The sequence below is a fragment of the Fonsecaea erecta genome (assembly GCF_001651985.1).
Source record: "Fonsecaea erecta strain CBS 125763 chromosome Unknown Scaff1, whole genome shotgun sequence".
NCBI lineage: Eukaryota > Fungi > Ascomycota > Eurotiomycetes > Chaetothyriales > Herpotrichiellaceae > Fonsecaea > Fonsecaea erecta.
The window spans coordinates 4,408,874-4,433,049 of record NW_017387244.1 but is presented as its reverse complement, the minus strand read 5'-3'; the positions used below and the strand labels follow the sequence as shown (position 1 = coordinate 4,433,049).

Here is a 24,176-nt window from a genome sequence, read left to right as displayed (position 1 = left end):
TCTCTCCTGGGAAGCATTGGCAAAGAAGTGTCCGTCTTCCAAGTTTATATATCCCCTTCTCTTCGCATATATCTGTGCTATGTACATACACGACTTCCATCCAGACTGCCACCTCTGAATTCTTGAGGATTTACGGAGAAGCCGTTCCCAGCGAATTCCTAACAGAGCCTCAGCGCTCCGGGTTTCCTGTCAAATTGACACTTCCATTCTCTGTCTTCCGTCTTAAACCTTGTTTGGGATGGAATGCTCTTCATGCTCGACGTCGTCCTCAGGTTTATTACTGTTGGAGGTAGTGCCGTACAAGTGACCATCCTTGCCCACAACATGTGTGCCGTCGGCGACGGGATCCCCAAAGATCTTGGCGACCTCCTCCAGGCTGAGACCTTTGGTCTCGGGGAAGAACAGCCAGAGCAGGACGACGTAGATGGCGGTGAGGACGGTGAAGACGATGTAGTAGCGCCAGTGAATGGCCTTGAAGGCGGACGACGCCGCCTGCGTGAAGATCAGGCTGGCCAGGAACAGGCCGCTGATAGACAGGCTGGTGCCGACGGCGCGCAGCCGCGTCGGGAAGATCTCCGACACGTAGATGTACGTCGTCGCATCGATGAAGCTGCCGTAGAAGAAGATGTGCATGAACAGGAACACGATCGCCCCCGCGGCCGTGCCGGAGGTTTGCTCGTGCGCGGGCAGAGAGAGCATCGCGATCTCGCCGATCAGGACGAGGACGAGGCCCGCGAAGCCGACGACTGAGGAGTTTGTGAGCTGGAAAAGCTGGATTGGGTGATGCTCATGGTTTCTTTCGACTTACTCAAGAAATTAACACGTCCGCCACGATCAACCAGTATCGCAGTGATTGCGTTGCCTAAGATCGACACGGTCACATAGCCGGCGGAGAGGAGAAATGCCTGACGCCCGGTGTATCCGATGCTCGAGTACAAAGAAACAGCATAATCTGAAGTTGGGTTAGCGAAAGAGTTCCTCTCTCTCTCTCTCTCCCTCTCTCTCTCCCTCTCGCTTGCTGCAGGGAACTTACAGTTAATGACCAAAGTCCCCGTACACTGTCCTCCAAACATAACGCCAAATCCCAAGGCAAGGCGTTTGAGATTGTGAGCTTTGGTGAAAATCTCCTTGTACGCCGCGATGCCAATCACGTTCGTCTCCAACGCGAACTGCTCACGCATGATGTTATATTCGCGGTGGGCGAATGCGCCGTCAGGGTCCTGTGCGTTGGCGTGGATCTTCATCAGCACGGCGAGAGCCTTGTCTGGATCGTCACGTTGGAGGACTTTCGGAACAGGTTAGCTGATCAAGATTGCTAGGGGAAAAAGGCCCGAGAAATGTCAACTTACGCCATCTGGGAGACTCGGGAACTGTGTATATTCCTAGGCCTAGGATCGCTGGGAAAACAACTTGCAAGGCCAAGGGCAGCCGCCATTGGATGTTGCCGGTCATCGTGTAGCAGGCGTAGCCGACCCAGGCTGCGAGAGCAGAGCCAGCCCCGATTGCGACGCCTGTTGAGAAACATGAGCCAGTATCCAAAGACGACAGTTTTGTGTTCACAGAAACTTACCATGCAAGCCGACCAAGAAGCCACGAGAATGAGGAGGAGAAACCTCGGATTGGTAGAGAGGCACCGCCCCGACCGCCATACCGACGCCGAAGCCAGAGAACATACGAAACACCAGGAACATGGCGATATTCTGGCTGGCCGCCTGTATCGCGCCGCCAATGACCATGAAGCCCGGAGATGGCGATGGCACCTCTGCGAGAGAAGTAGTCACCCGCAGGGCCGATCAGGAGCGCACCGAAGAACCCTCCGGTCTGGAACAACCCATTGGTGGCGCCGATCAGTGCTGAGGCATTGTCCCCGTTGGACTGGCCCGGCAGCAGCTTCATGTACCCTTGGAACTGGGGCTGTCCAAGGGTCGAGGCGATGATGGTGGTGCAATAGCCATACGAGAGCGAGCCGAACGTGGCGAACAAGACAATCTGTTGTGGCCGTCAGCTCAGATTTCTTCACGCCGTAGCACTGATTGGACAATTGGCAGGAAGAACATACCAGCACGTTGAGCCAAGTCCAGGTCTCTTTGACTTCTGCCATGTTTGTCGACAGCAAAAGAAACTTATGATCTCTCCACTCGATGTTCGACAGAGACGAAAAAAGGGGCTTACGAAAGACCTCATGATATAAGGCATCGGCCTGTATCAAGCTGACCTATCCTCAGCAGCCTTGGAGGATGTTCTGGAGCGGGCCTTGTCATCCGGAATATGGGTTCCTGGGGACAAGTCTGGAGAAAGACCTAAGCGGTGAAGAGACACCTCTATCTGCGGAGACACAAGCCCATCAGCTCGCTTGGGTTGCGGGGATTGGGGGTCTGGGGGCTGGTGTATTGTGCTCGTGGCCCCTAATGCCCCAGTTAGCTGCCCTAGACTCAATCTGACTGATCCACATTGTTTATAGACTTGATTGCCTGTCGCAGCTGGCCACAATGGATGCAGTGGCTGCTGCCTCGCCGACACGAACATGGCACGGAATCCGACTTGCCTTTGCTTCATACAATTCCGGACCTGGCACGAACTAGCACAGCTACCGGAGGAAAGAAAGAAACAACGGTTACGGAACTCTCTACGTGGTGAATCGGGAGGGCCGGAACAACACGTTCCAAGTCGGATAGTCACTCAGGGGCAGTAGCAAAAGTAATGGAACGAGAGAGCCGAGTGCTTAGCGAACTCCATCGTTGTCATGCCGAGTTAAACCATACATTGCCCCTGACCGTATTAGCAATATCATATGCATACACGTCTTTGCGACGCAGGCATCCAATGAATCGACCGTACATGAACTTGAACCGGGAAAGTTCTCCCCAAAACTAGCCCTGGAGAGGCTGGAACTGTGACTTCCGTCTCTTGGTGCCCGGTCTCACCGATTCTTGTCCCTCGATAGCCCTGCGCTTGGGCTTTTCCGAGGCGACAAGCTTCGCCTGCCACTTGCGCTTGATATCCAAGAGAATATCCAAAGTCCTGGATGCATTCTTGAAGGCCTTCCCAAGTTCTGCCAATGCTTTGCAGCAGGTGTCGAGGTGCCGCTGTAGGTTCAACTTGTCGGTCCCCTCCAAGTCGAGAACCGAGGCCAATACAAGGATGATGGCCGCCGAAAAGACGATGCTCACCACCTCGACGTTGACGAAGCGCAGCGGATAGCTCGACTTGTACAGACGGAGGAGAGTGGATATAGCAACAGCTGATTCGATGCATACTGAGCGGGCATGCATGTGCCGAATATTAGAGTTGATTGCATCTGAGGCTGTCTTCGACATGAAGGGCCGATGAATATAGATCATGAATTGGTAGTATTGCATGCTGTGGCTGATCAGCATGACTCAAGTCACGCAGAAAGAGTTGGAAAACATACTGCAAGACCAGCACATGAGGCAGGTACTTCGTGTTGTTCTCGTACTTATCAAGACTGACCTGCAACACAACGGGCAGGTTTCGTCGCCATTGATCCAGTTTCGCGACGGTCTCATCCGCAAGTGTCTGCAACACTTTGTCTGAGACATCCGCCCGTTCATATCTATACTGTCAGCGGAAGGCCACATGACTCAGGGGGAAAGAGCTCACAGAACATGGCTAACGTCATCCATGGCCTCACAGAGCAACACCCATTGTCGAGGAAGCAGACCAGTGGGATCTGGCGAATTTGTCGCTGCTGACGTTGCCTCCGGCAGAATCTCGAGCACGCCGTAGGGTGCCCATCGCTGCAGGCCAGGTATATGATCAGCGGGCTCATGGACCGAAGGGTTATGGTTGCTGATGCGGCAAGGTGGTCTTCCCAGATAGAAGCCCCAGAGACTGCCGAGGTGTGAGCAGGGACTATAATGCACATAGATGTACTTACTGATCAACCACAAAGCTTCCCCAGAATGCCATTTTCCGAGCCTCAGCTTCAGTCGGGCTCATTAGACCCTTGGCCACATAAGGCGTCATGTCGAGGTGGAGGCCGAGATCGAACGACAAACGGACGGACATTCCTAGCAACCACAAGTTATTAATGATCGTTGATTTACCCTTACGACGTACCACTGTAGAGCCATCCACGTGCGTCGTTTGTCGTTGCTGCCTCAAAGGAACTCAGGATCACCAATGCTTGCACGGTTGCTACTCTGGGGCTGTCCAGTTCGATGTCTAACCAGATCTTGGCCCGTTTCGCAAAGAATTTGGTTAAGGGGAGAGGGAAGTTCTCATGCCGGCCTGTGTCGTAGATCGCTCCAAAAGCACACCTTTGTTGTGTCAGCACAACCGGCAAGGAAAAGGATTGACTGATATAGCTCACATCGCGTTGATCAACGTCTCTGACAAGTAGGAGCTACGACCAGGACGGGAGCGGTGCGATCTCCTTACTTGTTTGTACAAATCCCGGTCCACGACATGGAACGTGGGGTCCTGCCAGGTGAAGTATAAATTGGTCAAATGGTCCTCCAGGGCCTCATCGACGTGCTGGCTGAGCCCTGCAGCCTCCAGCAGCCTTTGACCGCGGTTTCGAGCAATAGTTGATTCCGCAGATTGTGTGAATGTCGCGGTATCGTCACGGAGTGGAAGGTTTGAGGTAGCACCGAAATACCGAAGCTCGCCGTCGTCAGTAACTTGCAGAGTGCCCATCCTTTCGGAAATTTCGTTGATCACACCGTCAGAACCCTCATCGTCTGGAGCGAGTCGCACATCCAAATCGGTGGCTGACACAGACTCGGGGGAGGTTGCAGGTCCTAGAGACTGATCTGTTCCAGACATGTCCACCTCCGGATAAGGGACTTGCAAGTCAATCCAGCCATATGTCATGCCTAACGGCATTGCATTGAGTCCAGTAAAGTCGGTGGTCCACTCAGGAAAGGCGATATTGCTTTCCTGTAACACAGCCAGCTGGTCGTCCATGTCCGTAAAGTTGGTGAACAAGTCGCCAACCGACGCCGCAGGGGCCGGGATCGGACGGTTATTATCCATCTGGGCAACATCAAGCATAAAGTCCTCGGGAACCCTAAGGGATGCATTGTTCTGAAATTCTCCTGGCTGAGAGTGCCTCCGCAGTGAATCTTGCGACATTGGTGTAGGGAGCGGGATTAGTTCGTTGGCAAATTCTTCTCTTTCGACTGTAGGCTCTGGATCCAGCGTTCCGGGCGCTACTTGCTCCTTTGGCGATGTGCCCGGCTGCTGCAACGTTTCAATCAAGCGGTCGATCAACGCAGCATCGTTGGCATTCAGTGGTGGGGGTTCTAAGCCGTGCGTGCGAATGAATTGCTCAAGCTCCGACAGTCGGGCTGAAAAGACTTGAATAGCTTTCCGGACGGGGATCCTGAATGCGAAGAACGTGAATATTTAAAGCTAAGACCTCATCCGTGTTCTGGACATACCGTCTCTTATCCTCCCCTTGAGCATAGACACACTGCTTTTTCTTCTTTTTGCAATTGCCACAAATTGGATGAACACCATCGCACTGTGTATCATGAACATCAACTACTTTTCTGATAAGGGAGGAAAATCACTCATACTCTGATTTTTCCGTCACGACATGTGGTGCACGCTGTCGACACGTATTTCCTTCTGGTGGACTTTGGCTGCTCACCCGCCCGTGTCGACATCTTGTTGGTCGAGAGGGAAGAGGATCTATGGTACAATTGGAGAAGATGCTGCTATGAGGTATAGTTGGGATCAAATGGAGGGGGTTAAGGAGGGTTTAGTAGCTGGGATGGCGGATGTAATGATCAACTCAAAAGCCTGGGGTATGAGCTACACTTATAACTCGACTCTGGAATCTCTTCGTACAACGGCCATAAAACCATGATTGGAGAGAACCAGACCTCTCGGTTAAGCATCCCACGATCCGGGATGCAATAGAAGTTAACGAGAAGATTGCGTCCCGCTCGGAGGAACCTTTAGCGTTTCGTGTTTCGATTGCGCCCCTACATCGCCCCCGGACCGACCAAAGCAGGTCGCCAGCTTGGGAAAGACCTTGCTTATGGCCATCAAAGTATCTCATAAGTATTTTCGACTGTCATATGACCTGGACGCCACACCAGGAGGGGGGAATCAATCAAGAATTTTCAAGCACCCAACCACTGGGTGCTTAGTCAAAGACAGAAAGGTAACTCTCTGCAATGGCCAGTGGACTATCTGATAATCGTGGGGTTGAAGGGGTGACAATTGTGGGTAATCCGGGGTTATGGAAGAAGTGTGGATAACTCCTCCGTCCCTAAGCATACAAGTATGTTGTATTCCTCGGTATGGCTGGCGTAAGACTAAATTGCGGCGCGGCGAATACACTTGTTCTGACATTTAACCCACACGTTTATTACGGCCTCCCTCAGACCAATAAGGATCTTTGATTTTGTACGAGATACACGAGCAGATGCTGGAACACCCTGGGATACCGGCCCCTCGTCTGCTATAGCGGCATTGGAAAGCAGCTAAGCACTCGGAGACAAAGAGTATAGTCTTCAAGCTACGGCGCAAGTCGGCTTGCGAGGAATTTGGTGCCGTTGGGCCGAAGTGCGAAGCTTATACCCATTGACGACGACTGGACTGAGGCAACCACATTCGTAACCCTCTAAAGGCTTGTTGTAAAGCAACCATAGCCCCAGACTTCTCTTCGATGGAGCCGACTTAACGAGAAGTCACTGCAGAGTGAGGTAGCCTCGTGACTTAGGTCTAGGCCTTCAGGTTTAGACACCACCGGTGACTTGAGGGGCATGCTCTATAATTTACAGTCTTTTCGTCTGCTCAGTCGTTCTAGATCGATTTCTTAATTCCAAAAGCCTCAGGGTTTGTGGGAATATGCTCAATGTCCAGCGGATAGATACATCAGCGCTGTTGCCACTTGCCTTGCCCCTTGCGTAACAGTGCCTCCAGCCAGATTTGAATATGACCTCCAGCATTTCCTCTACAACGTCTTTGTCCTGTCAATTTCTGCGGGTCGCTCTAATTCACACTGAAGGCCTGGGGCTTGTCGTCTCGAGACAGAAATCAAACACTCTGCCTATAACTTCGTTGCGTATACTACAGTGTTCATCTACAGTTGCCTCCCGGCAACCAACAGTCTATGGCAACTTTGACAATCTACATTCGACATCTGGGCCATGGCGCTTACAAATGAGTCCATTCAGCTTCAAGTCTCCGTATGACCTCGGGTTCAAACTCTGAATCCTCCCACCGAAACAAGGATGCTCTGCTTATGGCTAAGAACCCTCATCCTTTGGCGGCAGGTCCTGAAAGAAAGTCGCCACAGCGATCTTGCATGCTGACGAATCTGAGTAACATATTCCCACCACCGAAAACTGCCTACGAGTCCTCTGAGGATGGCCTCAATTCTCGGCCATGTCACAATTTCCCTCTAAACAATCTTGTAAGTTCATGAGGCAATGTCAAATCCCTCCACGTCCATCTCTTTCTTGTCAGGATATGGCAGCTTGACTTCAACTAACACCTCGAAAGAGTAAAATCATCCCACCTATGGTTGTTACGGAAGCCATATTCCGGTGACTTCAAATGAAATCCCCTCCCCTAGAGGGTACTGCCCTAAGGCTGCCCTGGAACCATTAGACCGGCGAAAAAGTGAAAGTCACCACCTGAGCTCCCTATAACGACGAACTAATATCTACAGCATGTTGCTATGCACCAATCTTCGTCAGGGCATGATCGAAGGCGATACCAAGTAAAGAGAAAGCTGGTAGATGTTGTGGGACGCAAGGCTGGAACTCCTGGCTCCGCTCGTCTCTCGGAGAAATATTGTTCCATGGTAAAGTCCCAGATTTTGGTATGTACCAACATCGCGATCGCCTTCTCATTATCTTCCATGCACAATGAGGAGGAGCAACATTCTCCAGCTTCTGGAAACGTACCCGGTCGCAACTCAAAAATGGTGAGATTCGTTCTTAGGACCTGTGTTGAAGCAGCTGGACAAGAAGCCTCAACCATGAACCTCCTGCCCACGAACATTCTCCACATCGAGGGAATCACCTCCCCTTACCTTTTACCTCCAATCGTTGTGATACAGCGTTTAAGAGCTGGATGTTCTACATGTGGAGGTCTTCGCTCGGACGATGACCATCAATAACGCGTCTCAGCTCGTTGTTTTGGTCATGTCAAAGTTGAAACCAACCTCCCCTTAACTTGTGTTTGTGCGGCCACTTGGTCCTTTTCCCCATCGAGTTGGGCCTGCGTAAATCTACATTCACGGGGACGCGTGCCACTACACCTGCGCTCATTGTCAGCCACAAAGCTATCGGACAGCCTGAAAGTCACAGTGGCTGGGATCTCAACCACAAGAAAGAGAGGGTTGACCCGACTCGCCTTCTCTCATACTCCCGTTCACCCTTCAGGCTGCATTGGTACCCACGCCCTTGTCAAGTGTCGACGCATACCGATATCGCGTCTTGTACACCCACTGTCCACATTCCACAGCCTTATTAGAGCAAAGCCAGTGCTCACTCTGGCCACTCAGGACGAACACTTACCGCAGTGACGATTTCAGCAACTACACAAACCGCAATACGATCAATGTCCACGACAACTACCGTCAGAGCTTTCATCCCTTCCCGGGGAGAGGACAGGGTATAAAGTCGGAAAAATTGCTAAAGTTCTCTCCCCATATTCCCTCTTCATTCCCTACACTTAAACTCGTTCACTTGATCTTGAAAGACAGACCATTTAAGACTACAAACATGCACGTTCTCTCACAATCGTTCGTTGTCCTCGCCATGGCGGTTGCTCTGGCTCTCGGCCAGGGCGATCAAGGGGTCACTACATCCACCGTAGTGCGGGCATTTACGGCATACGCAACCTCTCAACCATTGAGCGTGGTCACAAGCCATGTCACGAATATCCTTGAAACAACTACTCGAACCAGCACTTCGAGAGTCGTCACCACCAGCCCCGTGCGATTCACGACCTTCATTCCTTATACTTACCTGTCAACCTCCGACGTCACAAGCACCTATCGCGCAACGTAAGCCTTTGTTTTTGGGGTTCCAGGCAGGCACACTGACTCGTGTGTTCCAGGACCGATATCTTCACTAGTACTTTCACCAGCACACACTATGACATCCAAAACACAACTTTCACCTCGTATCTCAACGTTACCGCCTCTGCAAGCACCGCCCTTTTCCAAGAAAGCGTTGTCACGGTCCCGACGCCGACTGGGTTTGTGCCGATAGAACAGTCTTCTGGGGACGAAAACTTTAATGGAACCAGCAAGCGACGTGATGCAGAACTGCAAGAAGATGTTCTGCTGCCCCGACAAGCAGCCACCACAACCGCCGACTCGTCATATATCTCTATCATTTCCATTGTCACACGGTTGGCTCCGCAAACAACTTCCACTGTCTTTGTGACTTCGACGAAAACAAGCACCCAACGCCCACCGCAGACGCTGACCCAGTCGACAACTATTGTTGTAACCAACACTGTGGGCGTTCCAGACACGCCAGTAAGCTCTGTAAGTACTCGCCCTAAGTACAGCCTTATTCTTCCTGAAAATTTACGTGCCGTCATTCTCCATTCCCATAAGGAAAAGTCGGAACTGACCATAGGTAGACTTTTGTGGTGACGGTCCCTACCACCGTGAGTCTGACACAGACCACCACGGTCCCAGGAGAAAAGATCGTCGCCACCACCACAACCACCTACACCGACTACACCGCGACACGCAGCACGTATCTCGCCTGTGCCAGCGACAATCTCCTGGGCCCCCGGATTCAAGACGCCAGCTACATCAACACGGTCGTGGACAACACCCGTGCCAACGTCGGAACGAGCACCAACGCAACCTCGAGCTACGACTGCTGCGCCATCTGCCAGGACGCCAACGGCTTCTGCGACTTTGCGTACTACGATACGCTGGCCGGCGCGGCGAACTGCATGCTGTTCAAGGCCAACGTCCCGAGGAAGGGAGGCAATGCAACATGTTCCCATGCGCAGGCGGGGTTCTACAACACCAACAAAAAGACCACCACCAACAGATGGGTCGTAATGAACGGGCCGTGTGGGCAGCTGGTGCATGGAAATCCTACCAAGGCAACCTCATCGACTTCTGCCGCGGCTTCTTAGGAACAGGGCATACTATTGAATACACCTGAGCTGCTACATGCAGCCACGTTGCGATAAGATGACGATGAGCAGGGATCAGAAAAAAATAGCTAAGAGGGCGATGGTTTCGCTTTCTCCATAGCAAATTGATAGCTCGAATTCTGTCGAGACCGTCAGATTGACAACTCCCAAAAAGCGCATATCGACCAATTCCCTTTTCCAGGTTCAGGCCTAGAAGATTCATTCTCTCATTCTCGTTTCTATATATTCTTTTCACACCAACTCCTTATCAACCACGCAGACGGCCTTGCCCTTGATCTTGCCGGACTCGAGCAGCTCGAACATCTCGGGCACCCCAGCGAGGCCGTCGAAGACCTGGGCCTCGGCCACGATGCCGTGCTTGGCGACGGCCTGGAGCATCTGCTCGGCGACACCCTTGCCACCGTGCATGGTGCCCTTGATGGTGATGTCGCGCAGCACGATCTCTTGGAACGGCACCGTGACCTCGAGCGGCTGCGCGGCCTGCACCACGGTGCCGTGGGTGCGCGTGATGGCCGCCGCCAGCGCCGCCGTCGACGGGTGGTCGCTCACGTTGACCGTCGCGTCAACGCCGCCGTTCGTTCCTGTCAAGGCCCGCACGCGCTCGGCCACCTTGTCCTTGCCCTCACGCGCGTCCAGCACGTGGTCGGCGCCGTACTTCCGCGCGATCTCGAGCCCGTCGTCCCGCGCCTCCACCGCGATCACCTTCATGCCCTGCGCCTTCGCGAACTGCACGCCAAAGTGGCCGAGCCCGCCCCCGGCGCCCACGATCGCCACCCACTGGCCCGGTTCGACGCCGCTGACTTGCAGGGCGCGGTAGGCGGTTACGCCGGCGCAGGCCAGCGGCGCTGCGGTGAGGAAACTCACCCCGTCGGGTACCTTGCAGCTCATACGCGAGTCAACCACGTGGTACTCGGCGAACGCGCCGTCCGTCATGACGCCCAAGGCGCCGTCGGTGTCGAAGCAGTACTGTTTCCAGTCCTTGTCGGCTGGGGCTCGGCAATTCTCGCAGTGGCCGCAGCCGTGGAACGTGATGCCGGACATGACGCGGTCGCCTGGTTTGAATTCTTCGACTGCGTCCCCTGCGGCGACCACCACGCCCGTGCCCTCGTGCGACAGCGTCATGGGCAGACCATGCTTCAGCGGCATGAACCCGGCCTGGACCATGAGGTCGGTGTGGCACAGGCTGGCCACGGCGGTCCGGAGGATGAGATCATGGGGGCCCAAGTCGGCGGCCGTCGGGGTTTTGGTTTTCTGAACCACCGGGGGGGCCTTGAATTCGACTAATTGAGCCGCGAGCATCTCGCTGGGCAAAGGGGTTGTGGTGGTGGCCGGCATGGTGAGAATGTTCGCGTAAGGGTAGATGTCTAAACCCAAAATCTCGTCCTCCTCCCTTGGTCTGGGCGATCAAAGATGATATAAGCTGTCCAGGTAAACGCGGGGTTAATTTATATTCTGTATAGGACAGAGTCTGGCCCTATCTTCCCACAGTAGGTCGAGATTCGAGAGAACAAATGAAGACGAGGAGCCAAACAATCTCCTATATTGTGTCCAGCGTTCAAAGTAGACCTAGGAGGTGAGAGATACAAGTCACTGCACAGATGCTGTTCGATGAGTCGACAGTCGTTGGTAAACCCCTCTCGGCAAGGAGAGTGACCGAGTTGTAAGGACTTCATTTGACCCCACTTGAACAACACATCGCATGGGCTTATCGTCCAATGCTTGGACATACAGGATCATTTATGCATGGAAGTAGCGGCGATTGGGGACCAGTCGAAATAGGTTGTTATTGACACCCAATTTCCGAGGGGAGTGAATAGATTTCCTCTTCGCCAACGAGGTATAGTTCGCACTCGGACAGGGTGACCTGACCACCATCACGCCCCCAGATTATACCGCCTTCCCTTCTTGCTGTTGAGAGTGGGACATACCTCCCAGAGTGACATTCATGTATGTTTGTCTATGCTGCCCAACTATATGATATAAATGATATGGCGGGCAAGAACTCCAGGTGAGCAGTGGTGTGAAGGCGGAGGGATGAGAGGAGTTCATACCTTGTCCCTACTTCGTCGCCACCTCATTGACAGGCGCAACAGGCCTCCCTGTCCGGAACAGACTCCGAACATTCTCAAAGCACTCCCTCTCGGACTTTCCGAATGCCACATCCGTGAGCCCTCCCATGTGCGGCTGGACAACTACTTTGTCGCTAGCCAGGAAATACGGGTTGATGTTGGGTTCGTCGCAGAACACGTCGAGGCCAGCACGCGTTACCTTCCCTGATTCCAGAGCTTGGATTAATGCCTGCTCGTCCACGATAGCGCCGCGAGCGGTATTGACGAAGAAGGACCCTGGTTTCATGGCGGCAAATTCGGCATAGGAGATGAGATTCGTGGTCGACTTGTTGAGCGGACAGGAGATGGAGACAATGTCGGAGTCTCCAAGGAGGAGGTGAAGGGATGAGCAATATTCCACGTTGTACGCTTGTTCCACGTCCGGAGGGAGTCGGTTGCGGTTGTAGTACTTGATTTTGAGGTTGAAAACAGATGCTTTTTTTGCGGTATACTGAAAGAAAGGTTCGTGATCAGCAATTGATGCCCGATAAGAGACGCCGAGTTTACCAACCTTCCCAATTGCCCCCATTCCCACAATTCCGAGTGTCAGCCCTGTTGGATCTCGACAGGGGACAAGGCCTTGCTTCCAGTTGCCAGTTCTGGCACTCTTTTCGGCTCTGGTAGTATCTCTCAGGACGGCCAGGATCAAAAACATGGCCATGTCTGCGGTTGCTTCAGCGACTGCGTCCCGGGTGTTGCAAAACCAGACGTTATTGCGCGTCATCCAATCGACGTCAAACTCGTTGAACCCGGCGGAAGCGGAAGTGATAATCTTGCAGTGAGGCAACAAGCTGCCCAGGAGATCCTCGTCGAATGGCTCATATGGGATCGTTCCCATACGAATGATAAAAGCATCGATTGGTCGTGAGCTCGCTATAAATTTTGGGAGAAGATCTTGGGTTTCCTCGCGATTCGTTGCCGGAAGGACCTAGTCTCACTTAGAAGTCCGGCCAGGTGATGCATCCTTGAAGAGATGTACTACCTTGAAATCGAATTCTCGCTTGAAATCTTGTAGAAAGTCATCCCCGACATATTTTGGATCCCCTAAAGCCACAACAAGAGGCTTGGTTGATGGCGCGTGATTGGCCATATCAAAGATGAAGACGTTGGTGTAAGAAATTGGTCCCGTGCGTTCTCAGCTTTGGCTCACTGGATAATCTCGAATCCTGCTCTCGTACCCGTTTGTTGTAGACGTGAGCTGGGAATCCCTACATGATGTCTCGTTATGAGTGCCACAAACGTTGTAGCACATCTCCGATAGTTCGGGCTTCTCCGGGGTATTAGAACAGGAGTTGCAGGAGATTGTTGATTTTCTGGGAATATTGTCTATGCTTCAGTGACCACTTCTTCGTGTTTTTGGCTGAGCGAGCAAACCCTCTCCGCAGATGTCATATCAAAGCCGATGTCGAGCAGAGAGCTTCAAATCGTCGTCGGTAGACATTTCCACATTCTTGAGGGCTCTCGGGCCGCTACTACCCTCCATTAGAACATTGACAGGTTGTCGGCCTGCTGCCGTTTCCCTCCATTTCCAACTTTGGATCAGCTGGCGATCCATATCAACACCCTCCATGATATCAACGATCCATTTGCCAATATTGGGGAGATATTTGAAGGCATGACCGCTCCCGCCTGTCGCAATCAGGACTGATTCTTGACCCGGCACGTTGTCGATCAGATAGTGGTTATCGAAAGAGTCAGTGTACCAACAGAGTCGGGTCAGCTGAATGCCAATCCCTTCTTCAGCCAGCTCTGGTAAAAACTCTGTAATAAAGGACTTGAACACTGTCAACGCTTGCTTGGGAATTTGTGTAGTCTTCTCGTCGGCTGTGTATCTCGTGATAGGTACACTGCGCTCCTTGCCATCTGATTGCGTCTTCGGATTAGTATATTTCGTGCCTCGATACCCAATCTTCATGTAGCCTCTGTCGTCTCGGGGAAAACCGTAGAGGCCACCGATCGCTCCATCTCGCATTCTGTACGACCAGGACGGAAACTTTTCTGGGGCAAACCGTTCAAAGAGCGGTGATTCGGATGGTATCTTCAGCATCACCACAGAACCGGCTGTAGTTTCGCATATGCCGTCTAGCTCCGGCATCAGGGAGGGCGTCCACCCACCACATGCCATAACGACCCTCGACGCAAGGTGTTCTTGGCCATCCCTCATACTAATCCCGATGACCTTTCCTCGGCTGTCGTAACAAAATCCTTTGAAATGGCCAGATTCTGGATGCAGTACGAAGGCAACGCCCATTTGCTTCGCCTTGTGCAGGGCAAAACGACAAGCCTTATCCGCAATGGCGATGCCCCCAGTTGTGTCCAGGACGCCGAGGTAGCCTTTGGCTTTGGATTTGCGTCCAAAAGGATCCATCGCAGAACCAAAGCCGCTGTCATTGGCGATTTTCTGATGACGACTATCGGTAGTGATGAGTTGAGTATCGCTGAAGCCAGCCCGTTCCATATTTCTGATTGTGGCTTTCTCAAATTCAGGAAGTTCATCCCGGTCAGTCAACGAGAGATGGCCGTTGTTGATGAAGACCTTATCGGCTTTAGTCATCCCATCAGGTACGCAAATACCGGTACTAATCTCTTTATTCCACGCCTTCCAGCACTCGATGGCTTCTCCAGAAAGGTCCTGGTATTCTGTTTGTTCACCATATGCAGACCGGATAATCTTGTTCATGTCGGCAGAAGCAGAATCACAGCCGGAAATGTAGTCATACTTTGTGGCTTCGTAGGGCTGTGCGTCAAAGACAGCGACATTAGTGTAGCCTCTCTCGGCCAGATGAAGAGCAGTACTCAGACCGAACACGCCTGCACCCACGATGACGACGCGGTCTGTCTTTGTTAGAAGCCGAGCCATCATTGAGGTTGTGTTGAAGTGGGGTGATGTGATCAAAAGTGTCGGACTATTCGTAGAGTTACAGGTAACAGGGCTGGGGCTGGCTATTTTGTACGAGGTACCGAGTACACCGTGTAGTTAAAGTATGTGCTGTGGGCTATATGCATTAACTATGGTGCCTATGTGGCAAGCCAGGTTGCGTTGGAAGCCCCTCACTAAACGGACCCCTGTTAGATGTTCATAGGTGTACCTAATCATCCCTAAGTTCTCATTTAGGTGCTGGCGGTCACTATCACTTAATCGGAAGGGGATCATCTCTTGGCGTGTTTGCACTTTATGTAAGGTACAGCTTGTCCCTGGGCGCTTCCCTTTCGAGGAAACCACACACGCCCTCAGCCAAAAAAGAACAAAAAAGTCATCTATGGAAAAGAAGATGTGATAAAGACCTCCAAGATATCAACCACAGGAAGAATGGTTTTCAGAAAGGAGGACAAGTTCCCCGAGTTCGAGGATCCACGGGCATTCGACAAAGAGGACTGTCTTTCGTGCAGGGTTCTAGGTATTGCCCTCCACAAATTCCCCTTTCCCCTATCACTTCAGAGAGCTAACTCCTTCTCGCTCGCTGGTAAAGGCTCAACGGCGTTCGTGGCCCTGGGTGGCTACACTTACTTTTCGGGCATGCAACAACTTCGCGCACGGCAGAAGGCTATCGAACTCAGCAAGTCCAAGTACAAATACGGCTCACGCCAACTGGGCATCCTGTCGCTGTCCGCCACGCTGGTGGGCTTGGGGATTTATCGCATGTTTATTTAGCTCTGGCGAGTTGTGTTATGCTATCATCGTTTAACGAGCGATGGAACTGGTCAGCACGTGTAAAAAAATCAAAGGACAGCAGGTCAATATAAATTAGGGGCAGCATGTCACAGCCCCGTAAAAGTAATCTGCATCTTGTCTGTCTAGAATGCTCAAACCGAGCTAATACATGGGTGTTTTCTACTGCAACCAAACTCCGCCATGCTGATGGTCATGTCCTCATAAGAATATACCTGTTCATGCACTAGGGCTGAAAGATCTTGATCATGCCGCTGAACGCAGAAAACCGAGCTGGGAGGGCAAAAGGTCATGAAAGCCGTCCTCTCTTGCTGTTTTCGAATCCATCCCTCGATGGAATGCTGGAAATGTCAAAGAAGTCGTGTATTGGAAATTTGCGCTTCGTACCAGCTGTAAAAGTAAACTCTCGCGTCGATGACCGTGTTCCGTATTTTTGGTTGCTACTTCTATGGGGTGTGCGATTTCCTCGGTTGTTGACAAAAGTTGCTCGGCTCGTGTTCCCTGATGTCGATGAGGAGGCCTGAGCTTCTGTAGATGCACCGTCTTCCCCATCGGTCAGCATGTCGTCAAGCGATGTTGAGGCGGTGTTTCCACCAAAGTGGTACATGGCAGTCGCCGTCGGCTGCTCCTCCGAGACAGAGCTTTGCTGGTCATCAGTTTGCGTGCCTGACTCTGCCCTTGCAGGCCCAGGCTGAACTGCTGCTGGAGTTGCCACCAACTGATCGCCTGTTGAGATGATCCCTTGCTGTCTTTGCCCCTGCCCAGTTTCGCTTCTGTCATCGTCGCTTTCGATCTGGTGATGGCGTGTCGACCCTTCATATCTTTCGGTGGCCCACTGCCTCACTCTCCAGCCCTCGCCATCTTGTAGACCGAGATTCTCTTTGTCCAAGAAACTCAGCAGATCTTCTAGAGCATCTTGGTACCCTGCCTGACGGCTGGCATTCTGGTCTGCCGCGGCGGACTTGTACAGGTTCGTGACGGAGAGGGCGGCGGATTTGAAGGCTTGAAGGAGTTGTTCGGGAGGTGCAGGCCGAGTTGAAGGCAGTGAGGTGTTGAGAGACCTCATCGAATCCATGATGAAGACTCGAGGAGGCTTTGATGTTGTGAGGTGATAAGAAGAGCGGTTTCTCGAGCGGATGCGGAAGGTCTTGATTACGAGACGACCGAGGGAGGGGTTTGTTTTGATGCCGAACCCCAAGACAAAAATATTACTTCTACCAGGAGAACAGGAGAAGTATGACAAAGAAGGGGTAGAATTCGCTCAGGTGAAGTCCTCGTTCCTTCACACAAGGAAGCCCCAGCAGGTGCAGGACGTGTGCGAGAGTAGTCGTGGTTGGGCAGCTGGAGGAATGAAACAAGGTCCGATACCAAAGGTGAAGTCTCAGTCCCCGTGACCATGTGGCTCGGCCGATGCGTTAATCCGTTCACAAAAAAAAACTTAGTCACGTGGCAAACAGGACACGGCAAGTTGGCCGAACAAGAGACGTGTTTTGGCCAATCAGAGACTATCGCAGCGCGTTTGCGAGGAAAGGGTAGAGACGTTCATTCTTCTCTCCACACCCTCCCTCCATATCTTTTCACCTTCGTGAACATCTCTGCTTGACAACTCTACTGTTGTGTGCACGACTCGTTGCCATCGTGCTTTTGCTCTGCTTCGCGCCACCCTGTCACCCTGTCTGTACCAGCCAACAGAAGTCGCGTCTGAACTATTTACATTTGTCTGCACGAGAACTATTCCCTCCGCCGCGGCCGTGGCCGCCCTCAACCCCTCAACTCCGTCCACCATGGCTCCTTCAAAGTCACAACAGCCCGACTCAGAAACCTCCTCCATCGCGGATACTCCAATGACCGACGGTCAAGAGTATATCCGCCCCCATAGACCTTCTTTTGGTCACCTCAATCGCCCGGTAGACGATACCCCCGACTACACCGATTCCGACACAAATCCCAACACGACCGCCTCTAGCGTGGCTGGAGATATTCCCCTAGCGGATGGCCGCAAGAAGCGCTCAGAGGCGTTTCAACTACGGAAAAGCATTTTGGGAAGGAAGCATGGCCAATTGGACGAATCAAAAGAGGATGATACCTTACGGAGATTCAGGTACCTGCTAGGTCTGACTGATCTCTTCCGCCACTTCATCGATGCTAGCCCCAACCCCAAGATCAGAGAAGTTCTGCAACAGATCGATCAAGAAAATGCCGAAGAGGAGGCGAAGGCCAGAAAGGTTGTGTCCCGCAAAGGGGGTGCCGCAGGCGCAAGCAAGCGAAAGACCGAACAGGAAGAGGATGCTGAGCTCCTGAGGGATGAGAAGCGTGGCACAGCTTCCCAAACTGTCTTTCGAGACTCACCGGCCTTCATCAAGGGCGGCGAGATGCGCGACTATCAAGTTGCAGGTCTCAATTGGCTCATCTCTCTCCACGAGAACGGTATTAGCGGTATCCTCGCCGATGAAATGGGTCTTGGTAAAACATTGCAGACGATCTCCTTCCTAGGCTATTTGCGACACATATGCGGCATCAAAGGTCCGCATCTCATCACCGTCCCCAAATCCACCCTGGATAATTGGCACCGCGAGTTTAAGAAATGGACCCCCGATGTCGATGTGCTGGTCCTTCAAGGCGCTAAAGATGACCGGCACGCCTTGATCAATGAACGACTAATTGACGAGAAATTCGACGTGTGTATTACGAGCTACGAAATGATCCTCCGAGAAAAGTCTCACCTGAAGAAATTTGCGTGGGAATACATCATTGTCGACGAAGCCCATCGAATCAAGAACGAGGAGTCTTCGCTTGCACAGATTATCCGAATGTTCAGCTCGCGAAACAGACTCCTCATTACCGGCACTCCGCTTCAGAACAATCTCCACGAACTCTGGGCTCTCCTCAATTTTCTGCTTCCTGACGTATTCGGAGACTCTGAGGCGTTTGATTCTTGGTTCTCTAGCCAGAACGCAGATCAAGATACAGTGGTTCAACAGCTCCATCGCGTTCTGAGGCCGTTCCTACTCCGGAGAGTGAAGAGTGACGTTGAGAAGAGCCTTCTACCGAAGAAGGAGGTGAATCTCTACGTGGGGATGTCTGAGATGCAGGTCAAATGGTATAAAAAGATTCTGGAGAAGGATATCGACGCCGTCAACGGTGCAGGAGGCAAGCGAGAATCAAAGACGAGACTTTTGAACATTGTCATGCAGCTCCGCAAATGCTGCAATCATCCCTATCTGTTCGAGGGGGCTGAGCCAGGCCCTCCATATACTACCGATGAGCATCTCGTCTTCAACTCTGGCAAGATGCTCATTCTCGACAAGATACTCAAGCGAATGAAGGAAGAAGGAAGCCGAGTTCTGATATTCTCTCAGATGAGCAGAGTGCTCGATATCCTCGAAGACTATTGCGTTTTTCGAGGCCATAAATATTGTCGCATTGATGGCGGAACTGCACATGAGGATCGAATTGCGGCTATTGATGAGTATAACAAACCAGGGTCAGAGAAGTTTGTCTTCCTTCTGACGACCCGAGCTGGGGGGTTGGGCATCAATTTGACCTCGGCCAACATTGTTATCCTCTACGACAGTGACTGGAACCCTCAAGCCGATCTTCAGGCAATGGACCGAGCACACCGGATTGGCCAGACCAAACAAGTCGTGGTATTCCGCTTCGTGACAGAGAACGCCATTGAAGAAAAGGTTCTTGAGAGAGCTGCTCAAAAACTACGTCTGGACCAACTTGTCATTCAACAAGGGCGCGCACAACAGCAAGCCAAGCAGGCAGCCTCGAAGGACGAGTTATTGACCATGATCCAACACGGCGCAGAGAAGGTATTTGAAACAAAGGGCTCCACAGGGGAACTTGACGACATTGACGAGATTCTGCGACGTGGCGAAGCTCGAACTGCGGAACTCAATAAAAAATATGAGAAACTGGGAATTGACGATCTCCAAAAGTTTTCCTCCGAGAACGCCTACGAGTGGAATGGTGAGGATTTTACGAACCGACGTAAAGATATCAGCCTACACTGGATCAATCCAAGCAAGCGTGAACGGAAAGAACAGTCATACTCCATGGATAAGTACTACAAGCAGGCTTTGTCGACAGGTGGACGACCCGCAGATACCAAACCCAAGATTCCACGGGCGCCGAAACAAGTCGCCGTGCACGACTGGCAATTCTTCCCTCCGGGCCTGCAAGAGTTACAGGAAAAGGAGACAGCGTACTACCACAAAGAAATCGGCTTCAAAGTCCCCCTCAACGAAGGTACTGAAGAAGATCTAAGCGATCGAGAAGCGGATCAGCGGCTAGCGCAGGATGAGATTGATAACGCGGAACCGCTGACCGAAGAAGAGAAACAGCGCAAAGCGGAGATGCAGGAGCATGGTTTCGGCAACTGGAATCGGCGTGATTTCCAGCAATTCATCAACGGGTCTGCGAAATTCGGCAGAAACAACTATGAAGGGATTGCGACCGAGGTCGACAGCAAGGAAGCAGACGAGATCGAAAAATATGCCAAGGTCTTCTGGAAGAGGTACACGGAAATTGCCGAGTTCGACAAATACATCAAGAACATCGAGGCAGGGGAGGAAAAGCTGCGGAAGACCGAACGTCAGCGGAAGATGCTCCGGAAGAAGATGGAGATGTATCGAGTCCCGCTGCAACAGTTGAAGATTAATTACACGGTTTCAACGACCAACAAGAAGGTCTACACGGAGGAGGAGGACCGCTTCCTCCTGGTCATGCTTGACAAATACGGTGTTGACGGGGAAGGGCTGTACGAGAGAATACGGGATGAGATCCGGGAGTCGCCGCTATTCCGGTTCGACTGGTTCTTCCTCAGCAGAACGCCTGTGGAAATCGGTCGACGATGCACCACCTTGCTCAACACCGTAACCAGAGAGTTCGGAGAAACCGAAGAGAAGCTCACAAATGGCCATGCTCCCGGGAAAGGAAGAGGCCGTGATCGGGACGATGACGAAGACGAGGAGAACGACAGCGAAGCCGCACCTGTGAAGAAGAAGGCCAAGAATGGTATTGTGGTATGTACATGACGAGCCCACCTCGCGTCCGCTCCGACTAACAGTTCCAGCAGAACAAACAAGTCAAGGCCGTCAAATCTGGCCGTGGCAGCAAAGCGACTTCCCCGGCAACTTCTCGAGCACAGAGCGTGTCGTCTACGACGGCACCAGCGAACCGGTCGAAGGGAAAGAAGAAATAAGGGGCAGATTACTAGTATTCATAGAGTACTTGGACGAGCTTTTCAGTTTCTGTGGTTATGACGGCACGTTTTATCAGGATGCTACGGGGTTATCGGCCACTTGACGGGAAAGCAATGCATCACAGGTATTTCTACTATGCAAGGAATGTTGATAGAGTGGCGGAGGCTTACGACATTGGCCCATCCTTTGTCATGTGATGCAGCGGCGAGGTTGGGACGGATAATTGTGTGTGTTGTAACGATTCCGGCACGAATACTGTGTGTTTACAGCATTAACCTTTGCACTTGGTGGGCATGGGCATATGTATTAGGGTTCTGGCGCTGGGCGATCCACGGCAGAGCACATAGCCAACGGCAGGCAAGCAAAGCATGTTTTCCAAGGCAGATTACATAGATAAAGCCTTGAAATGAGAGAGGACCTTTTCAAAGTAGAAGAGTTGTTGGATCTTCTGGTTGGATACCGATAAATGGAACTAACAACAAAGGATGCCGTGAGAATAACGCAACCCTAACGTTATCGTCATGCGTATACGAGATACGATGCAAGATGTTCAGGGAAGTATATGTATATGTGCCTGGAGAACGAGATGGGATGGAGCAAGGAACCCATACCTTTGTCCATCCTCCTCCTGCCCTTCCACTTGATACCCTCGTCTGATCTTATATACATCTCCGACGAAGTGGACGAATTATCCTGAATCTATCTATCTATTGCTTTCCTCCTTTGGCCTTCCACAATCCAGTAACCACTCACTCAGCCCTATTACTGCAACCAAAGACCTACTTTCTTTTCCGGGGAAGAAAAACCATGTCCCCAGTCACGCTCAAAACCCTCGCAGCGCTCCGCATGCTCATCGGGGCGTCGTGCCTGCTCGTCCCACGCCCGGCTGGCATGCTCTTCGGCCTCCCCCTGGCGCCGGGCCCGGAGGGCGTGCTGCTGGGCCGCATGACGGGCGTCCGGGATCTCGTGCTCGGCGCGTACCTGTGGAAGCGAGTCCGGGGGTGGGAGGACGTTGCCGGCAAAAGGGGAGATGTCGGGACAGGGAGCAAGGCGCCGTTGCTCTCCAGCAACAGCAACAACAACAATAAGGACCCGACTGGTTCTTACACCACTGCCACGAGTGCCGTCACCACCACTGGTGGCGACGACCCCGCCAACAAGATGGCGAGTCTTCAACTAGCGGAGCGAGACTCGGCGCTGCGCTCAGCCGTGTGGCTCGGTCTGGTGGTCGACGCGATCGACGCCGGCAGCGTGGTAGTCGGGTGTCTCCCGGGCGTCGGCGGCGGCGACCCGCTGTCCGATCTGGCCAAGGTAACTGTGGGCGGCGGCGCGTGGTCTTTGCCTTAATTGCCGGTCAGCATCTCTTCAACAGCTCCCGGGTGAGGGGGAGTCAAATGGATTGATTGACGCCTGAACCTGGAGAGGAAGAGGAAGAAGAAGAAGAAGAGGAAGAGGAAGAAGAAGAAGAAGAAGAAGAGGAGGAGGAGGAGGAGGAGGAGGAGGAGGAATAGAACTGAAAGTCCTGGTGCGTTCAGTTTACCAGAAGAGCCTTGACAAGGGAGACGACGGATGTGGCGTCATGACGAGTAAATTGAGGTTAGTGACAAAGTATTCTTTTTGCCTGGCTCTTCGCACATAAATGGTGGAATCTAGCATTGTCCCAGCTGTTCCGTTGCTCGTGGCTGCACGGACGCCGTGCTGCCTTCCACGCACATCCCCTCGTCACCTACTCCACAAGGACAGCCTGAGAATAGGGATTGCTGGCCACGTTTTCGTGACTCTTGCCCTCAGGGTCTCCTCTGTGCATGCGCCCTCGACTAGTCGAATAGGGGCCTCGAGTGGCATCCACGATGGGGTTGATCCACATCTTCTCACCTCCCTTCTCAGCTGGCCCAGCAGCCCGACTCGTCATGCCCAGGCCGGTTGGATGGTAGTTAACATAGATACCCTCCCAGCCCTGGCGTTCCGGCAGAGCAAAGATTTCATGCATGATGCCGATGTGCTTGTGCTTGGACACGGTGTCGTTCCACCAGTTCCAGGCCTGGCGATGAATCGGCGACAGGGAAAATTTGTGGATGTCCTCGATCGAACGCCAGTACGAAATGGTCGCGAGTTCATTGCCGGTAGACCGTTCGCCCGCATTGAGCCAGATTGACATGCCCATGACTAGAAAGAGTCAGTAAAGAATGCGTGCAGGAAGCAGCAAGCAACTTACAACCAGTTTCTTCCCGACTGTCCTCTAATTGCCTAAGCATGACTTCAAACCAATCGGCGACCTCCTTGTAGCCTGGAATATTAACCGATCAGAGCTGGTTGATCCTGCTCAAAGGGCCGATGCTCACCTTCAGCAAATAAGCCCAGCGGTGAATTGCACCTTGCTCCCAGAATCATGACGGCGCCTGGGCCGTTTTCGCCGGGATTGCCATGGACAACCTCTTTCTCCCCCTCGGAAGGATATGCCACGCTCCATTTCCCATCGATAACACCCTCAGCCCAGATATTCTTCTTCAGGCCAAAGTGCATCAAGAAAGCATCAATGATGTTCCAGGCCAAGAAGAGCAGAACCGGGAAAGCGGCATAAGATCGAGGAAAGATAAAAGAAAGCAGGATCTGGATGGCACCACCCATAAGGAGCCAAGTTGTCACCGAGAAGTTGTCCTTGAGAAGCTGTAGGGACGATGGGTGAGTTCGACTCGCCCATAAGACCGAAGACCTCGTGTGGAAAATCTACTTACGGCGATGTCACACCCAGCCCAGGGGCCAAACCCGGTTTTCTTGCCAGATCCAATATTTGTAGCAATAGAGTACTGCGATCGCGGCTTCTGGCTGGAAGCCGGAAACAGTGTTCTGATGCCCATGCTGGGTTGAGTGCCGTTCAGTGGCTGCCACGATGGAAGTGTCTTGAAACTGGTAGTCAGATGGACACAAATAGAGTCGGCTGGGTATAGAAGAGAAGGGGATAGTCTTCCTTTATAAGGCGGTCAGATACCCATTATGCGGTGTCCTATCTTGAACGCACGTCGCTTCGTAGGGCGATGTGATGGAGCCAGTGGATACGGAGAGTAAGAAACG

The 24,176-nt window shown here is 52.4% G+C and overlaps 11 protein-coding genes across 11 annotated transcripts; 4 read left to right on the top strand and 7 right to left on the bottom strand.

Moving 5' to 3' along the window:
- Positions 1-222: 222 nt before the first annotated feature.
- On the bottom strand, positions 223-2,101 carry AYL99_01583 (hypothetical protein; the record flags this gene model as incomplete). Its single annotated transcript, XM_018833099.1, has 7 exons — positions 223-746; positions 809-952; positions 1,034-1,285; positions 1,350-1,511; positions 1,571-1,762; positions 1,806-1,989; positions 2,060-2,101. 7 exons carry the CDS (start codon positions 2,099-2,101, stop codon positions 223-225), a joined length of 1,500 nt encoding a protein of 499 aa, XP_018698978.1.
- Positions 2,102-2,870: 769 nt separating this feature from the next.
- AYL99_01582 (hypothetical protein) lies at positions 2,871-5,633 on the bottom strand (the record flags this gene model as incomplete). Its single annotated transcript, XM_018833098.1, has 8 exons — positions 2,871-3,360; positions 3,413-3,574; positions 3,622-3,852; positions 3,899-4,031; positions 4,081-4,280; positions 4,334-5,347; positions 5,406-5,488; positions 5,544-5,633. 8 exons carry the CDS (start codon positions 5,631-5,633, stop codon positions 2,871-2,873), a joined length of 2,403 nt encoding a protein of 800 aa, XP_018698977.1.
- Positions 5,634-8,747: 3,114 nt separating this feature from the next.
- AYL99_01581 (hypothetical protein) lies at positions 8,748-10,095 on the top strand (the record flags this gene model as incomplete). The annotated part of the gene is made up of 3 exons (XM_018833097.1): positions 8,748-8,995; positions 9,049-9,484; positions 9,583-10,095. 3 exons carry the CDS (start codon positions 8,748-8,750, stop codon positions 10,093-10,095), a joined length of 1,197 nt encoding a protein of 398 aa, XP_018698976.1.
- Positions 10,096-10,347: 252 nt separating this feature from the next.
- On the bottom strand, positions 10,348-11,451 carry AYL99_01580 (hypothetical protein; the record flags this gene model as incomplete). The annotated part of the gene is made up of 1 exon (XM_018833096.1): positions 10,348-11,451. The coding sequence occupies one exon, from the start codon at positions 11,449-11,451 to the stop codon at positions 10,348-10,350; it is 1,104 nt and encodes a 367-aa protein (XP_018698975.1).
- Positions 11,452-12,174: 723 nt separating this feature from the next.
- On the bottom strand, positions 12,175-13,314 carry AYL99_01579 (hypothetical protein; the record flags this gene model as incomplete). Its single annotated transcript, XM_018833095.1, has 3 exons — positions 12,175-12,675; positions 12,736-13,152; positions 13,207-13,314. 3 exons carry the CDS (start codon positions 13,312-13,314, stop codon positions 12,175-12,177), a joined length of 1,026 nt encoding a protein of 341 aa, XP_018698974.1.
- Positions 13,315-13,617: 303 nt separating this feature from the next.
- AYL99_01578 (hypothetical protein) lies at positions 13,618-15,084 on the bottom strand (the record flags this gene model as incomplete). The annotated part of the gene is made up of 1 exon (XM_018833094.1): positions 13,618-15,084. One exon carries the CDS (start codon positions 15,082-15,084, stop codon positions 13,618-13,620), a length of 1,467 nt encoding a protein of 488 aa, XP_018698973.1.
- Positions 15,085-15,534: 450 nt separating this feature from the next.
- Positions 15,535-15,876, top strand: AYL99_01577 (hypothetical protein; the record flags this gene model as incomplete). Its single annotated transcript, XM_018833093.1, has 1 exon — positions 15,535-15,876. The coding sequence occupies one exon, from the start codon at positions 15,535-15,537 to the stop codon at positions 15,874-15,876; it is 342 nt and encodes a 113-aa protein (XP_018698972.1).
- A 307-nt stretch (positions 15,877-16,183) lies between these two features.
- Positions 16,184-16,969, bottom strand: AYL99_01576 (hypothetical protein; the record flags this gene model as incomplete). Its single annotated transcript, XM_018833092.1, has 1 exon — positions 16,184-16,969. One exon carries the CDS (start codon positions 16,967-16,969, stop codon positions 16,184-16,186), a length of 786 nt encoding a protein of 261 aa, XP_018698971.1.
- A 709-nt stretch (positions 16,970-17,678) lies between these two features.
- On the top strand, positions 17,679-21,103 carry AYL99_01575 (hypothetical protein; the record flags this gene model as incomplete). The annotated part of the gene is made up of 2 exons (XM_018833091.1): positions 17,679-20,924; positions 20,978-21,103. The coding sequence occupies 2 exons, from the start codon at positions 17,679-17,681 to the stop codon at positions 21,101-21,103; spliced, it is 3,372 nt and encodes a 1,123-aa protein (XP_018698970.1).
- An 808-nt stretch (positions 21,104-21,911) lies between these two features.
- On the top strand, positions 21,912-22,451 carry AYL99_01574 (hypothetical protein; the record flags this gene model as incomplete). The annotated part of the gene is made up of 1 exon (XM_018833090.1): positions 21,912-22,451. One exon carries the CDS (start codon positions 21,912-21,914, stop codon positions 22,449-22,451), a length of 540 nt encoding a protein of 179 aa, XP_018698969.1.
- Positions 22,452-22,830: 379 nt separating this feature from the next.
- On the bottom strand, positions 22,831-23,962 carry AYL99_01573 (hypothetical protein; the record flags this gene model as incomplete). The annotated part of the gene is made up of 4 exons (XM_018833089.1): positions 22,831-23,270; positions 23,320-23,391; positions 23,447-23,771; positions 23,840-23,962. 4 exons carry the CDS (start codon positions 23,960-23,962, stop codon positions 22,831-22,833), a joined length of 960 nt encoding a protein of 319 aa, XP_018698968.1.
- Between the last annotated feature and the right edge of the window lie 214 nt (positions 23,963-24,176).